Source organism: Patiria miniata, unplaced genomic scaffold, assembly GCF_015706575.1.
Source record: "Patiria miniata isolate m_02_andy unplaced genomic scaffold, ASM1570657v1 HiC_scaffold_7, whole genome shotgun sequence".
NCBI lineage: Eukaryota > Metazoa > Echinodermata > Asteroidea > Valvatida > Asterinidae > Patiria > Patiria miniata.
Window position 1 is genome coordinate 31345764 of NW_024037074.1, and position 18081 is coordinate 31363844.

At 45.0% G+C, this 18081-nt stretch overlaps 1 protein-coding gene and 1 long non-coding RNA gene across 2 annotated transcripts in view; both read right to left on the reverse strand.

The window, feature by feature from the left end:
* LOC119745394 (DNA mismatch repair protein Msh3-like) overlaps window positions 1–18081 on the reverse strand; it is a 34120-nt gene that overhangs the window by 9698 nt on the left and 6341 nt on the right. The window contains exons 7-14 of the mRNA XM_038221716.1: window positions 17346–17503; window positions 4832–4943; window positions 3344–3428; window positions 2491–2600; window positions 1781–1913; window positions 1311–1498; window positions 332–500; window positions 87–151 (exon numbers count right to left, since the gene is read on the reverse strand). Of these exons, the coding sequence (XP_038077644.1) occupies window positions 87–151; window positions 332–500; window positions 1311–1498; window positions 1781–1913; window positions 2491–2600; window positions 3344–3428; window positions 4832–4943; window positions 17346–17503 (1020 nt within the window). The remainder of the gene's footprint in view (window positions 1–86; window positions 152–331; window positions 501–1310; window positions 1499–1780; window positions 1914–2490; window positions 2601–3343; window positions 3429–4831; window positions 4944–17345; window positions 17504–18081) is intronic.
* On the reverse strand, window positions 10377–11538 carry LOC119745395. Its single transcript, XR_005273625.1, has 2 exons — window positions 11122–11538; window positions 10377–10759 (listed from the first exon to the last, which is right to left on the reverse strand). It is a non-coding gene; the product is annotated as an uncharacterized LOC119745395 (long non-coding RNA).

The following is an 18081-nucleotide window of genomic DNA, read 5'->3' on the forward strand; positions in this document are numbered from 1 at the left end:
GTGAAGTGTTGCACAATAAAACCTTACTGACACTGATTTATGCAGTATTTATTATTAAACTGTAAATAGCTTGATGACAAACTTACGAACTGATCTTGACCCAGTTGCTGGGCACTTCCTTGATCAAGATGTTCCTTACTTCAATCAGGAACTGAAACAATAAAATCAAGAATAAATGTTTACCTAAACAAAAGAGGTCCACAGGGTGCAGGAAGTCAATTTGCACTGACGTGGGACTTTCAAGTGTCCCCACAACATCTTTGCTCCCCACAAAATTTATTGTAAAACCAAAGTGTGGTCCCCACAAACGTGAGACAAGTTTGGTTTTTACCTCCATTCCGGATACAGTGACATACTCCAGGGTTGGCTTTCGGAGAACCTTTCGAACTTCCCTTCGATGGTCTTGTATCTTCTGGAGAACTTCACTGATGCTTCTCTGACAGCGTTCCACACCAGGGAAAGGAGATGTGTCACAAAACAGCTCAGTCTTATTCCCATCCCTACAAGAAATTTGTGGAGGAATATGGCCACGAGGTTAGGGTTTATGACTCATGATCATAGGGTTGGGGTTCGAATCCTGCTACAGGCCATACGTTGTGTCCTTGGGCAAGCCACTTCACCCCCACTTGCCTCCCTCCTCCACCCAGGAATATAAATGGGTACCAGCATTAGCTGGGGAGTAACCTGCGATGGACTGGCATCCCATCCAGGGGGGACAGACATATTCTCAGTAGTTTCATGCCAAGGAAACAGGAGATAAATGCCAGCCTGATAGGCCATATTGGCTCATGGCAGACTTTACTTTATTGATAAGAAATTGGACAAAAACGTTACTGTGGATCTGACAGGGTAGAACTTCATGCTTGAAGCTTCAAAAAGTGCCTTTTTACCATGGCAAGCTGAAAATACTGTAAAATATTCATCCACTCACCGGCACTTTAAATTACTTTCGAAGATTGGGTATTACCTAACAATTTCACATATTTGTCAAATTATAATCCCAGTCAAATTTTGTTCTTGAAGTTAGTGCAAAGAATGCAAATCTTGCTAATATCAAAGCTCAAAATGGATTGGTCTTGTTTCAATAGTTTGTTCAAGCAGTTTTGAGCCTATTTCCACCATCTTTAACACTGTACTGAGCAAAGTTGTTGTAAAGTGTCTTGGCCAAGAACACCAACACCATGTTTCCCCATCAGGATTCGAACCAACGTACCATCGCTCCACAAAGTTGAAATTCGTCTCCATTTACTGATCCTTTCCCACTACATTTGAAAAGAGCAAACAATATTTCTGGGGCTTTTTAGACTCACTTTGCTGCTTTCTCGTTGATGGAAAGAAGGAATTCATTCACTCCTTCAAGCAGTGACGGCGTCTCTGTGAAGATGACCTTTAAGAGCTCCGAGGTCATTTCTCGCTTGGCCAGCTGCTGCAAGGAGCTCAACGTGTGACATAGCTTGCTTAGGGACTTGACAACAGTGTAGAACTCCGCTGACGAGCACTGTATACAGAAAAATGAATAATACTTTTTTTCCAACACCTTTTGTTTCTAAATGTATGTGCTCTTCAAAAAAGTTTTTTTTACAAACCAAGTTTCTGAAACCTGCTGAGGAGGAAACGTTTTGAAGTTCAAGCCAAAAAAAAAAAATAATAATAACAATAAAAACTTAACACTTGGGTCCGAGAGACAACTGGATAATGAAGAATATTACAAAATATCAATGAAAATGAAAGTCTCACCAAATAAAATCGGAAACACAGAGCGCCAGACTACATGTATTACCTTCTTATGATAGATACTGCAGATGCCTTTCTCCAGGTCTGGTACCTTGCTCAGTAGATCCCTGGCCCGACTCATTGCCTCACAGTCCGAGTGCATTAGTTCCTCCACGGCATCCTGGCGACACTGGATGTTGCTGTTCAAAACATTGATAAAAAGCAATTTCAGCATTAAAACTTTCCTGGGCTTAACTTCATGAAGTTTTTCAGCAACAAAATATTTTTCAGCAAATTGGTTTACTATATATGACGTACGTGATTCCAAAGTTAACATACATGAATATGTGGCCACGTCATTAAATATAAATGTTTATAGCCTGACGCTTAAAACTTTCTGAACTGGAACGCGCTGTGTAAAACCACTTTTTAAAACAATAAAGGCCTGCAAATGCTAACAAACAAATTACATTTATTTGTTACAGGACATTCTATTCCTTCAAATTTTGTTCAGAAAATAAATTTGAAATTAAAAAAAAAACAGGTATACTCCAACTTTAAATTTCACTGTGATTCCTTTATCTAGCTTTGTGTTCCTAAGCAATGTACATTACAATAAGCACAGCATTTCAAATGTAATCATCTCATAACATGGTCCGCAGCCGAATAATGAACAGTCTGTCAGCACATGCAAGTCAGACAGTGCAACTCAGATTGGACCAATGGCATTCCTATATTGAGGGAGCGTGCTCACAACTAGGCGGCTGATTGGCTCACCTGAGTTCCATCAGCGGCATTGCCAGCCACTTTCGTAGCAGCCGGCTGCCAAACCTAGTCTTGGTGTGATCAAGGACCCAGAAGAGACTCCCTCTTCCGGATCCATCCGTCTGCAAAAATGTTGAAAAGACATGAATTTAGGACTGAGAAACATTTCTAACTTTGTTAGAAAATACGTTGAAAATGCACTCGACTTTCCGTAGACTTTGTACACAACCAAAGAAGTGGCATCTGGATACTACATTCTTTCCTTCCCTTCATTTGATTCAGAATGGTTATTCGTTGGAAGCCTTTTCATACATCTACTAGTCTATACACACTGGGCCAGAATTAGCCCATTCATTGGTATTAAGGGGTAATCCTATACGAGAGCACTGCCCAGCTCTCTTTATCAGCCTACAGTTATTAATTAGTCACAAGTGTGATAGGTAAGGAATGTGCAGTGAAGGCTTCTGCTGCAGTGCATTGTGGGATGTTTGTGCTACATGTAATTAATAGTGATTTTGTAGCCCTGTCCCATCATGCACTAGAACAGATATAGTACCAGGCTAACTGCACATTTCTGGTCAAGGGACTATCTGTGAAGGGGCCATAGTGGAAACGACACGTAACAGAAAAGGTTACAGTAGCAACCCACAGAATATACAGATTTTTAATTTTTTAATTTGTTTATAGTTTAGCATTACATATTTCTCGAAGGAACAAAATGAGTTCACATTTTGTACTATTTGTGGTGGCACTGAAAAATGGAAACTTGGAAAGAATGCTTTGGGCTTGACTTCACGTACAGACTTTGTAACCGCTTTTGTGGGAATTTTAACGTGTTAACTTTATTAGCGATTGCAACATTTACCTGATTTTTAAATATTTCCAGATTTCGTAGTGCGCAGGCGTCCAGCTTCATGCACTGATTTCTAGCCGAGAAAGATACCAAGTTACTGGGCCAAAAAAAGAAAGAAAGAAAGAAATACCAAAATTTCGTATCCACTGTATAAGAGCTTGAGAAAATGTAAAAACGGAACAAGAGCATCCCACCATGAATCAGTTAGCGCTTGTATTTCCCAAAACTACCCTGCTTATTAATCTACTTGACACATGCTTGATAGATAATTTGATGATGCATACAATTTGCCTGCCACAGTCTAAGCAGGGATTTTTCGCACAGCAAAGCAAAAGCTGTAACAATGTGCCCTGATACCATCAGCAATGAGTCGTTGAGCTGAGATATTAGCTCAAAATGGCACCCTCTAGAGACAACAAGCTGATACGTCCTCTCAAACTTAAGGATCCGTGTTCTTAGGGCAATTAATTCAACACTCGAAGAATTTTATGACTGATAGTAGATCTGGATATGGATCTGGATCAATACTGCAAGCAAACTCCCGTTAAGGGGTGTACAGGCTGCAGGTGTGTGGGGCTGGGGACTCTAATAAGCCAGTTTAGTATTTTAATGACCGCGGTCATTCGGGATAACATCACTGACGTGATGTTACGCGATGCTACGCGCATGCCCTTTCAGCTGAAAATTTACACGCAAGCGTCGTGCGCCCACGTTAATGTGCCTTCAAAACGTTTGATTATCCCAAATGACCTTTGACCCATATCATTGTGCACATGCAGAGTTGAAATACCGAACTGGCTTATAATGAGCCCTGCTTTTGATGTTTAACAGATTTAATTTCTGCAGACTGTTCTTTGATAGAGATTGCAAATTGGAAATACTAATGCACGTAAAGGGCACCTATGTCAAACGCTATATATTCTGTGAAGTAGAAGTTGTAACTTATTCCCATTAGTACTTGAGCAACATAGTATGAGGCCGAGTAAACTGAAAATAAAAAAAGGGTTTGGTCCAGATTTTTTGAAAATATGAAGGCAGCAGCAACTCCCTTTCTTTTCCATGATGGCAGATTTTACAAGATGCCTGGTGGAAGAATTCTTCCATTTTCTCAACTCTTTGCTGATACAAAGTTGTGTCCAAGGGAGCCATCATCCTTTTTTACATAGCTACAATCTTGTTTGAAAAAAAAAGACAACAATTGACAAAACTTGGCAAAATATATTTGTAAATGTGTGAATTAAAAACAAAACAAAGTGCTAGACGGGAAAAAGGAAGCAGGTGGGGAAGAGAAACTGGTTTATTTTTTTTACTTGGCCTTACATTGTAATTACTTTTTTTAAAATCCATACACCACAAGGTGCTTGGGCGGTTTGGGACAAAAAGGAGAATCAGATAGACAGGGCATTTTGGGGCAGTACAGGGACTGTAAAAGGATTAAGGTTTCGGCCAGTATAAACTGACGGTCATTTGGTCATGCCTAATTTGGGCCATCATTCTCACCTGGTCATTTTCAGGACTCGATGGAGGTTGAACTCTTTCAGGTATCTGAGCAGAGCGGCCAGACAACAGATGACCGGCACTGGTAGATTGATGACCTCTTGAAGCTTTCTGTCTGAAATAAACAACAAATAAACAAACAAACAAAACAAGATGAGAAATAGGTTGTCTGTCTGAAAAATGTTGTCTGTCTAAAACAAACGAGTAAACAAACAAACAATAGGCTTAACTGTTGTGAATTTTACGGCCAAGAACGACTGTTGAAAACAAGAAAACTTAACACAGTGCTGTCATCATTTTTTATCCTCGTTGGTATTTTTTTTATTTACAATTTAAGTGGATCAACGTCATTGTGTTTCTCGGTTTATCTTTGTCTCGCTACTTTTTGAACAAAAGAAGATTGAAGGGCTGAGAAAAACTGTCGTAAAAAGTTTAAAATAAAGTATTGTGGCGCGCTCGCCTGTCTATGGATAAGGAATTACACCCACACCAACAAGAGCTGACTATCCCACAAAAATATTTAATGACCTTACATGCGCATGAGCGGTTACACGCAAATAAGGGGGGACTACGTCACGAACGGAGGATTCAAGTCCTAGGCCTGTCCGTTTGTTGGAAATATACCAACGCTAAAGGAATACCAATTCACGTGGCAAGCAACCTAGAGGTGACCAGGGAACCTCAATAAACCTCACTACACATGTGTCTTAGAGAACAACAAGAAACAACTCTTTATTCGGTCCAAATACACAAGCTTAATTAATGAGTGGCAAATAAACCTCGCAGAACAACGTTCCCCGCTGCTCTAGGTTTATCCCTATAAAGTAAGCCTTACACAACAATAACCTCTTATTATACAATGCTTACAACAACCAGCCTAACCAGGCTCTATGTAATTAACCTCGTTGATTAGCTAGAACGATTATCCCACAGTGGCAAGAACCTCACTGTGCACACCCAGTGCGATCAACAGCAACAAGTTTTGAACTGCACACACTGATTAAGACTTTACCAGAGTAACCCTCACATGCAACCTAGCATACAGAAATCACTGGGCTCAGGTAACGGAGCGCGGTTTCTAACCCCGAGGTGACTCCTGGCGACAAAGGTCGACAGGCAACAGGCAACCCAATTCCCGACCAGGGAATACTGCTGCACATACCACACGAACCTTACTGTCCCCAGTCACCAGCTCAACCCACAGCCACCCAGGCTAATTTCCCCTTACAACAAAAGGTCTAGCTTGCTAATTATGACTCTAAAGTCTCACTATACGCCTTCAACAGCACGCCGCGATGTCCACACTTCCGATAGCAGCGGCGAACATGCACGAGGTTAACTCAGTAATCGGCAATAATTGCGTTCCGAAGTTCACTCAACAGCGTCTGCAGACGAACTGCCTGAAATCTCTGACTACGCGCTATACCCTACGCACGACGTCGGGGAACCAGGCGAGCCATGGTAAACTCGCACCAGTCCACCGGCTGTTTCGCCACACAGGGCCCAGCAAAGCTTAGGCCGCCTCGGCCTAAACAGCTTAAACATACATAATTAGAAACAGTGTGGACTACTTGTCCATTATACAAAATAACATGCACCTCACACTTGAGGTTTACTTATACAGTAAAAATAGTCTGCGAGGTTCACTAAATAGAAGATACATTTAAAACACATAACACCATAAACCTTATTTAAAATACACATGCATAAAAATAGAAACTTTATATAAAACATAACAGCCTAAACCTTGTTCAAAAACCCGTAGAAAAATATTCTCTTTTCTCTTTTCTTAATTAGAAGGATCACGAGTTGAATTAAGGATTTTTTTCTACCCCATTGGAATTGGCAAGATTACAGTTTTTTCTTGGGGGATGGATGTCTAGTCGGCTGGCTCCACAGTGAACAGGTCCGCATCAACAGGCTGATTATGCAATTCGACCCGTTCCTCCCGCTGTACGACTTGTCTGTCCAGGTGAACGACCTTGGAATGTCGTTCCTCCACCAGAGCGATCCTCAGGCGCTTCCTTCTATCGATATCTGACTGGAAGCTTATGCTCTCTCCTTGGATATCTTCTGGAAACCTCAACCTCCTTGTAAGGTCCATTACTTGTAACCTGTTGGTTGCTCGGGCGAGTCTCAGGCATCGCAGCGGACTCCATCCCATCTTGCCCCATATCACCACTTACAGTAGGGTCATCCGCAGCAACCTCATGTGCGTCACTTACAGCTGTCCCATTTTCAGCAACCTCGTGTGCGGTATCCTCAGAGCTTTCTGTCACTCTATTAGGTTGATACACCCACGGCTGCAAGTTGTCGCCAGAATAGGGCTTCAACCTATCTGCGTGAACCACGAGAGGCTTACTCCCTTTCCTCAACTGAACCCTGTAAGTCACATCGGACAACTTCTTCACGACCAAATATGGCCCCTCCCAGCGTAGCTGTAATTTAGGAGTGACACCCTTCTTCCTGGAATGGCTAAACAACCAAACAAACTGGCCCTCTTTCAGGCCTTTCCCAGCAACCTTGCGGTCGTAGTTTCGCTTCTGTCGGCGGGCACTCTGCTTCAGACACTCACTGGCCCGGCAATGGGCCTCCTGCAACCAACGTCGCAACTCCCAAGCAAAATCAGTCTCGACCACCTTCTCGACTTCAGGACATTCAACCATCAAATCAACAGGCAACGTCACCTCACGTCCCAACATCATCATGTTAGGTGACTCACCGGTGGATTCTTGTGGACTGCAACGGTAAGCAAAGGTCGCGTAAGGTAGACACTCGTCCCAGTCCCTCTGCTTCCTCTTAGGCTCAATCAGCATGGAAACAATGTTAACCAAAGTTTTGTTGAAACGCTCTACCATCCCGTCAGATTTCGGGTTGTAAGCCGTCGTCCTCGTTTTCTTGATTCCTAGGACTCTACACATCTCTGCAAAAACTGCAGACTCAAAATTTCTCCCCTGATCAGAATGAAACTCCCGCGGGACTCCAAAACGGCATACAAACTCAGTGACAAACTTCGATGCCACTGTCTTCGCCCTTGCATCGGGAAGTGGATAAGCCTCCATCCACTTGGAGCAATAGTCACCCACAACAAGAATCCACACATTTCCACTGTCACTCTGGGGCAGTGGACCCAGCAGGTCCAGAGCTACCCTCTCAACGGGAGCACCCACTCTGTACTGCTGCAAAGGAGCAACTCTCCTTTTCGATGGCGACTTCCGCCTCTGACACAATTCACAACATCGAAGGAAGGACCTCTCAAATCGGCCGTCATGTTTGGCCAGTAGTAACGTAACCTCACCTTGGCCAATGTTTTTCTCATGCCAAGATGACCACCCGTCCGTCCACCATGAAGGGCTTGCAGAACATCACTCCGGAGCTTTTCCGGCAGCAACAACTGCCAGCGGATTGACCGACCATCATTGGATTCCCACCTTCGGCTCAGCATTTGTTGCCGCACCTCCATTTGAGCCCACATAGACCAAAGCGTCTTATGGGCCTTGGAAGTGTGTGAGACACTACTCCAGTCTGGCCGACCCCTCGCACCTTCCTTCGCCTCGATCAACCACCTCATATCGGGATCTGCCATCTGTGCCTCCCTCACTACCTCTTGAGATAGATGAGGCTCAGCAAGAATTCCCCTCACTGCTGACTCGGCAACCTCTGAGACTCCTGAGACAGACTCTGTAGAAACCTCACAAGCCTCAACAGTTTCGGACACCTCACCAGGGTCTACCTCACCAGGGTCTTCACTACGCCCACACTGCTTGCACTGCCTGCGGGACAGAGCATCTGCGTTTGCATGTTTCCGTCCAGGCCTGTGCTGAATTGACATGTCATACTCAGAAACCACCTCCAGCCACCTCGCAAGCTGGCCCTCAGGGTTCTTGAAGTTGAGCAACCACCTCAACGCAGCATGATCCGTTCTCACGGTAATCTTCCGACCATACAGATATTGCTTGAAGTGTTTGAGATAAACCACTACAGCCAGCAACTCTTGCCTCGTGACGCAATAGTTTCTCTCAGCCTTGCTCAGCTTACGGCTTGTATAGGCCACTACCTTCTCCTCCCCCTGTTGGACTTGGGACAGGACCGCCCCTATCCCGTCTCCACTCGCATCTGTATCCAAGATGTAGTCACCAACAGACAAGGGATAAGCCAGAACAGGAGCCTCCTGCAGTCTTTGTTTCAATTCCTCAAAGGCCTGTTGACACGCCGCTGTCCAAAGAAACTCCCTAGACTTCCCTGTCAACTCATGCAGCGGAGATGCAACTTCCGCAAAACCCCGGATGAACTTCCGGTAGTAGGAAGCAAGTCCTAGAAAACTCCTTACTTCCTTGACACATTTCGGGACCAGCCAATCGGCCACAGCTGACACCTTTCCAGGATCAGTTGACACACCTTCGGCCGACACAATGTGGCCAAGGTAACCTACTGACCGCTGAAACAGACTACACTTGCTGGACTTCAGCTTAAGTCTAGCCTCCCGCAGTCTCTCGAACACAACCCTGAGACGCTGTACCTCTTCCTCCACAGTCTTCCCAAAGACAATCACATCATCAAGATAAATCAAGAGGATGTCCCACTGGAGACCAGCCATGACCTTCTCCATTAGTCTTTCAAATGTCGCTGGAGCATTGCAAAGGCCGAAAGGCATGCATTTCCACCTATACAAGCCATTGCGAACAACAAAACTCGACTTCTGGCTGGCGTCCTTGTCAAGGGCAACCTGCCAACAGCCCGAGGCCAAATCGAGTGTGGAAAACCATTGAGCTCCCCCTTACGCATCCAAAGTCTCATCTATCCTGGGAACAGGGTAGGCATCCTTGATGGTACATGCGTTAAGGCCCCTATAGTCGACACAAAACCGCTTCGTACCATCTTTCTTCTTGACCAAGACAACGTTGGCAGCCCAAGGACGATCCGACGGCTCGATGACACCCCTCTTCTCCAGGTCACGGACTTGCCTCATGATCTCCTGTTGATTACAACTCGGGTGACGCCTAGGCCTCTCCTTAATTGGCCCCGCACCGCCCGTGTTAATGTGATGCTCCACAACCTCGGTCCGACCAATATCGTGCTCACCCTGAGAAAACACATCATTATACTCCGACAGACACTTCATCACCTGATGATGATCCTCATCCCTCAGAAACCTCACGCTTCTACTGTACAGGTCCCGTAGATGTTCAGGGAGGTTACCCTCAACCTCGCCTCTTCTACAGGGAATATCATGACCATGGTCAACCTCAGCCTGACAGACCATCCCTACGGTGGTACCCCGCCGCACGACGCGCTTCTCCCTACAAGGGTTAAGCACCCGAAGCGGCAACACGTCCAAGTCACCCTCAACCAGTAACCTAGCAAGGACTAAACCTCGCTGTGCTAACTCACCACCACCCTCCACAGGCTCAACAAGAACAGGACCCTCAACAACCTCACACAACCTTGAAATGGTGCCGGGTGTTAGGATTATTCCCTAAATTCGTGTCCAATAGTCTACAACTATTTATTTCCTCAACAACGAAAGAAACACACTAAACACAATAAGCTTTTCCTTCAGTATATCTGTTCTATTTACAAACAATTTACACTTATTTACAACTGTGGTAGGCCGGTATTTCTTCACTTGTTACATTAATTCACATTCTAGATCATATTATGTCCTTCGTGTTTCCTTTTAAATGAATAGCAATTAATCTTTAAACAAACTTCCACTCTGCAGTTACTTTAAATTATTTTACTCTATACAAGGGTCTTTAAATGGGAGGAGCAGGCGTTTTAAGGATATCAGCCCACGGTACTGTCTTGAATCGTCTGATGCCGGTTGATCGTTGGATACACCGCCTCCTGGGTTGGGTGTCCTACAGCCGCACCAGTTCGATGCCCAGCTAATGGCTACAGCTCGTCCCTTGTCCTTCACCAGACAGCCATCTATTTACAAAATATTCAAGTGATCTTTACAATAAATATCTTTCACTTGACATCAGTAATTTACAAATCAATGATCCATCAGTTATCTTGTTCTACACCTTATATTCAAAATATCAGCTGTCTTATCGAAAGGTATAACTTCATCATAAAAATCCAACACTTATTTCAAACATCAGTCTGATCTTCAAACTAATATTAATCATGCTTTAAAGTATGCTTAATCAACATAAATCAAAGGTACTAAAATCAGTATTTCTTTCCAAGATTACTACTGGTTTTCATAAAATCGGAGCAACAATACTATTATTTTCTTCAACAAAATGATAAATTTACCAGTGGATAGTTTAGCTATAAACACTTACGGTTGTGTGGTTTCTTGAAATCCCAGATCTCCTTGGTGTGTTTAACTGAGCACAAAACTGCTCACTGGGGCCTTGAAATTCAAGCCCAAATATTACTGCCTCAAATAGGCTCTCAACTATTCAACATAAACTGCCTGCTATAGCTTTGCTATGCCTGTTGGCTCAGGTTCATGCAGTGACACACACAAGACAATTCTTCAAAATCACATCTGCTTTCTACCACGATCTGGTCTGCTCTGATCTGATTCCTTCATGATCACTCTCACTTTTCCGTCAGAAACCCACACACACCCAATCACTCCACTGTTCCTTCACTGTTGGCAAAGCAACTCCCTAGTAACTTTTGTTTAAACACCTGAATTCTATTATTCACCAAAGGTGTTGCAAACACCTAATTTGCACACAACCATGGCTTTTGTAATGCTGCTGGAGAGAAAACCCACAACTACCGAAAAAGCTTGCTGCAAAAAACGGTTACATAACGCGCACAGAGTAACAAAGACCGGTTCTGTGATAAATGCAGTTAGTGCTATTGGAAGAAACTTTTGAGACTATACCATTTCGCGAAAAGGGGGAAAATACACGAAAACTTCTTACAAATAACCCCCATTCGAAGAAAATGCACCGCATTTTCAAAAAAGAGCGAATTAAAGTAAAAACTGCGATCATTTCGTTATATACAAAAATATATTTACAACGTCATAAAAACCTATCTTCCGTGTACCGTAATAATTGGGTTCGCTGCTTTAACCTTAAACAGGTGCCTGTTATTGCTCACACATTTCGACTGAGATAATCAGCGCCTACGTTCTCCGAACCTTTGATTGCCTGGATGCGAATTCTGTAAGGCTGCAGAGCGAGCGCCCACCGCATAATTCTGGCATTTGCGACCTTAGACTTATGCAGGTACATCAAAGGCTGATGATCAGTTTGAAGCACGAACGGTTTTCCGTAAACATAGCGCTGGAATTTCTGTACGCCCCATACTAACGCTAAGCATTCCTTTTCTATCGTCGAGTATGCTTTTTCTCGATTCAGGAGTTTGCGGCTTGCATATGCAACGGGAAATAAGTGATTGTCACGTTCTTGTAATAGTACAGCACCTATTCCGACTTCGGACGCGTCAGTTCTAAGTACAAATGGTTCATTGCAGTCTGGTAGATGAAGTATGGGTGCACTGATTAGACTAGCTTTCAGTGTTTCGAAGGCTTTCTTAGAACTATCATCCCATGTAATTTTGTTCGGCTCTGAATTTTTAGTTTTGTCTGTGAGAGGTGATGCTTTGGCCGCGTAGTTGGGAATAAATTTGCGATAATATCCGGCAAGTCCTAAGAATGATCTCATTTGTTTCTTCGTCTCTGGACGAGGTGCAGACTGAATCTTTGCGATCTTTTCATCTTGTGGCGCTAGCTGACCTTGACCTACTACGTGTCCTAAGAATTCTACTGTTTCCATTCCTATCACGCATTTGCTGGGCTTTGCGGTTAGATTTGCGCGTTGGAGTCTGCGTAGAAGTTCTTTGAGAGTTTCTAAGTGACTTGGCCAAGTTTGCGTATGAATTAAAATGTCATCAATGAAATTATCAACGTGATCCATACCGTGTAATAGTGTTCTCATCATACGCGAGAAAGTTGCAGGGGCATTGATTAAGCCGAACGGCATCACGTTAAACTGATACAATCCATTTGGGGTCAGAAATGCCGTTTTTATTTTGTCACTTTCTTTAAGCGGAATTTGCCAGTATCCTTTACTTAAGTCGAATTTGGAGAAGTAGTGATCTTTCGATAATTTGGCAAAGATTTCCTCCTGATTTGGGATGGGTTCTGCATCAAATGTTGTGATTTTATTGAGTTTGCGGAAGTCAATGCAAAATCTATTGCTACGGTCTTTCTTTTTGACGATTACAATTGGCGATGCGTAGGGCGAATTGGATGACTCTATAATACCCATTTCGAACATTTCCGCGGTTTCAGAATCTACCGTTTCTCGTAATGCATAGGGAAGTGGGTAAGGCTTGCTTCGGATTGGTTCTGTTGAGGACAGTGTAATCGCGTGTTCATCTAAGTTTGTTTTGCCAGGCATATCAGTCATTGTACTTTGATAATTGCCGAGAAGTCGCTTCACTTGTTTTGTTTGCTCGGAACTCAAATTTGTGCCTATTTGAACGTCGGCTGCCGTTTCAGTGGTTTTCAATGACGGGAGCACGAGTACTTCTTCGTTATCGGTACACCACAGCCTCATGGCCAGAGGGAATCTCCGTAGTCTCACTGACAACTACTCTCCCACAAACGACTCACCAGCACTATAAGTGCATTAAATGTGCTCACCATTTAACCTCAGTTGAAGAGATTGCAGATCCAAACTCGCACCCACGGGCAACAGGAAATTCATCCCCAGAATTCCTGAATACGGGACGTCGGCAAAGATCACCTTCGCAGTGGCTACTGTCTTCCCTATCTGTACCTCCACCCAGGCAGCCCCAACCACTGCCAACGGACTGACATCAACTTGCTCCACCTTCAGTCCTGTCTCCAAAATTGGTCTCTGTTCCCGTGGAATTTGGTGATACACTATGCTGCTCACCACAGTGTCGGTCGACCTGGTATCGATGAGAAACCTACACTTGGTGCCCCGTATCGTCCCATCCACGAATAAACCATATTTTGCCATTCCCCCACCCATGGGGCCTGCGACCACTACTTGGTCGCTTGCCTCACCCGAGGGTCTCTTCTGACTACAACCTCCTGTGGGCTCTGTTAACTTTCCAGCCTGCCCGCGAGCCCGCCGGTCGGCTGGACGGCGTTTCCCTGCTTGGAACCTTGCTTCGGCCGCGGCCCCTTACATGCTCGCCGGAAATGACCTGGTTCACCGCAGTTAAAACACCTCAGATCACCTCGCTCCTTCTTAGGAGTTTTAGCTGATCTCAACGGAGACACTACCATCTCAGTTTCCCCACTTTGCTTCTGCTTCGACAACTCAGAAAACAATGACTGGACCATGGAACACACCCTCTTTTCAATGGCATGCCCCATCTTCTCAAGCCTATCCTCCGGACTACTGTTGAGTGCTCTCGCAAACTTGGTCGGCTTGTTATCTTGCCTCCGCTGCTGCTCAACTCTTTCAAAATTCTCAGTTTCCAGCTTCATCAAGACCCCTGGGACGGGCTCGGTGAATGCCCTCCCGCACTGACTGACTCTCTACAGCATCCATGAAATGATTCTTGGCAAGCCTATCCCTGGCTTCTTCCTGTATCTCAGGATAAGCCTTCACAGTCAACTCTCTAATAGCCTGACCCAACTCACGAAGAGTCTCCTTTGGTTTCTGCCGACGATGCCGTAAATCCACCAAAAAGTTCTCAGCTTGTTGACTATGACCAAACCTCTGCTCTAACAACTTCACAAGCTCACCATAGGTGAGCACGCGACCAGACGGTGCACCCTCACCAATCAACCTCAGTGCACTACCCTGTAAACTTGCGGACAAGTACTTGACAGCCTGCAAATCGGTCCAACCATTCACTTCCCGACAGGATTCAAAATGCCTGAAATACTCATTCCAAACAACCTTCCCGTCATACCTGTCTGGCACAACACAGACCCCGGACAATTAACCTCACCAACTACCCGCGGCTCCCTCGTGAGTTTCCAAGGAACTGCTTCAGTGTCACTACAACTCTCTGTGAGGTTGCTAGTACACCTCGTTGGCGGTCGGGTCACAAAACTCATTAAGTCCGTATGCAGCTTCCGAGCATCACTCGCAACAACCCCTACAAACAGATTTGTGACTGGACTCAGTCCAAGATCACCACCAGACCTGACCCCAGGCGAAGACTTTCCCTGTGGTGTACTGGTACTAAGGTTCGCCCCACCAGGTTTCGCCAAACCTCCTTTGGGTTCACCCTCAAATGAAGCATACCCCGAGGTTTCCCTCGGCAACCTGAAATTGATCTCCGAATCAACCTCAGACCGAACACGACCCTCTTCAGCAGGCGTACTCGAAGTTTTTCCCTTCCGGAAGTTCCGCCGTAGCTCAGCTTTCAACTGTTGAACCTCCCATTGCAGCAATTGATTCTCTGCCTCCAGGGACTTGTCAGCGTTAACTCCCGGGGAAGCAACCTCACCCGAAGTGACAACACTACTTTTGAAACTGTCGCTCATATTGACGTCTCAAGTTCTTCCCTGTAGGTGTTAAACCTCACACCCGTCAACCACTGTTAACCTCGTCTCTGTTGGTCTGCTAGCCGAACCACCACATGCAACCGACCACAGTTGCAGTGAAAACCAGAACAACCAAAATAAGTGCAATCAATAACCACAGCAACAATGTCTCAATTATGAGCCTCGCTGTGACCTCACCCAGAGTTTTCACTCTCAACCGTGACCAGGTGATTGCCTCACCTCCGGGTCAGTTTGGCAAGGAAAACCCTGAATAACCCTTGCACAAAAGTGCAATCGACCAAAAACAAAATATTGACGACAACACCTCACAAGAGGGTTATTAGTAAACCTCAGCAACCTTACACAGGATGCTGTCAACCTCGTGAAAAATAAACCTAAAGCATCCCACTTCTGACACCATTTGTGGCGCGCTCGCCTGTCTATGGATAAGGAATTACACCCACACCAACAAGAGCTGACTATCCCACAAAAATATTTAATGACCTTACATGCGCATGAGCGGTCACGCAAATAAGGGGGGACTACGTCACGAACGGAGGATTCAAGTCCTAGGCCTGTCCGTTTGTTGGAAATATACCAACGCTAAAGGAATACCAATTCACGTGGCAAGCAACCTAGAGGTGACCAGGGAACCTCAATAAACCTCACTACACATGTGTCTTAGAGAACAACAAGAAACAACTCTTTATTCGGTCCAAATACACAAGCTTAATGAGTGGCAAATAAACCTCGCAGAACAACGTTCCCCGCTGCTCTAGGTTTATCCCTGTAAAGTAAGCCTTACACAGCAATAACCTCTTATTATACAATGCTTACAACAACCAGCCTAACCAGGCTCTATGTAATTAACCTTGTTGATTAGCTAGAACGATTATCCCACAGTGGCAAGAACCTCACTGTGCACACCCAGTGCGATCAACAGCAACAAGTTATGAACTGCACACACTGATTAAGACTTTACCAGAGTAACCCTCACATGCAACCTAGCATACAGAAATCACTGGGCTCAGGTTACGGAGCGCGGTTTCTAACCCCGAGGTGACTCCTGGCGACAAAGGTCGACAGGCAACAGGCAACCCAATTCCCGACCAGGGAATACTGCTGCACATACCACACGAACCTTACTGTCCCCAGTCACCAGCTCAACCCACAGCCACCCAGGCTAATTTCCCCTTACAACAAAAGGTCTAGCTTGCTAATTATGACTCTGAAGTCTCACCATACGCCTTCAACAGCACGCCGCGATGTCCACACTTCCGATAGCAGCGGCGAACATGCACGAGGTTAACTCAGTAATCGGCAATAATTGCGTTCCGAAGTTCACTCAACAGCGTCTGCAGACAAACTGCCTAAAATCTCTGACTACGCGTTATACCCTACGCACGACGTCGGGGAACCAGGCGAGCCATGGTAAACTCGCACCAGTCCACCGGCTGTTTCGCCACAGTATCTTCAGTAGTTGAGTATTATTGATGAATAAAGGATGACGGAACAAAAGGGGGTTCGAATCCTACCGCTGGCAATATGTTATGTCCTTGGGCAAGCCACTTAACTCCACTTACCTCTCTCCACTCAGGAGCACAGATGGGTACTGGCATTAGCTGGGGAGTAACGTACGACGGACTGGCATCCCATCCAGGGGAAGCAATTTTCAGCATGCCAAGGAAACCAGTGATAAACACCGGCCTGATGTGCCATATTGTCTCGGGAAAACTTGAAATAAAGATAACTACATGTATGACCTAAGGATAAGCCTACTAGTGGGGTGCTGTGGTCCAATGGTTACAGTAGTCGACTTGCGTGCTGTGGTACATGGGTTCGAATCCTGATGACTGGGAGCATGGTGCTTGTGCGCTTGGGCAAGGCTCTTTACTATGATTGCCTCTCTCCACCCAGGTGTAGTAAATGGGTACCTGGTAGGAAGAAATTCCTTCAATGCTTGAGCGCCGTAATGGCAGCTGTGCTAAAGCCAGGGTGATAATAGAGCAACAGGAGCGTCACTTCGTGATAGATATGAGCGCTATACAAGAAGCTGTTAGTACTTACTTGCACAATCTCTGCGTTGCTTCCATTTCTCCGTCTCCTGCTCTTCGTCCCTCTCGTCCTCGAGGCTGTAGAATGCGGTGACAACATCCAAGGCTTCGCTGTAGTCAAAATGCTCATTGTCCATTCTCTCGATGCGGATGCGGTCATCCTCAGTTGTGCTAAGGTAATAGAAACACGTTGGACACTACAATAATGCGTTTTTATACAGCGCACGTATCCACCATTACTGGTGCTCAAGGCGCTACATCATTATTACCCTGCTCACTGGGCCCATGAAACATTCCTAACACCATCTCAGCTCCCTGAAAAGTATACAGGTCGATGCTGCCATTTTGGCGCAAGGCAGCTGAAATCAACGACAATAACCAACTGCATGACCTGACAGGTACCAATTTACTCCTGGGTGGAGAGAAGCAATGAGTGACAAAGTGCCTTGCCCAAGAGCACACGCTCCGTAGCCACAGACTGGACTCAAACCCACATCCTGCAGAATTACCCACAGACCACAAATTCAAAACTCAAAACCACAAGGCCACGGCACTCCACTATAAACTGCTCAAAATGTACAAGAGAGTCAAGAAATCCGATATTTTGTCTCAGGATGCATCAATACCCTCCAAAACCAAACACAGTCTAAAATTTTACTTAAGTTGTACTTGAAAGGCTTACAGAAACAGAACTAGAAAACATCTTCAGAAAGCGGAAAGACTCTACAAATGGTTCTAAAAACATGATG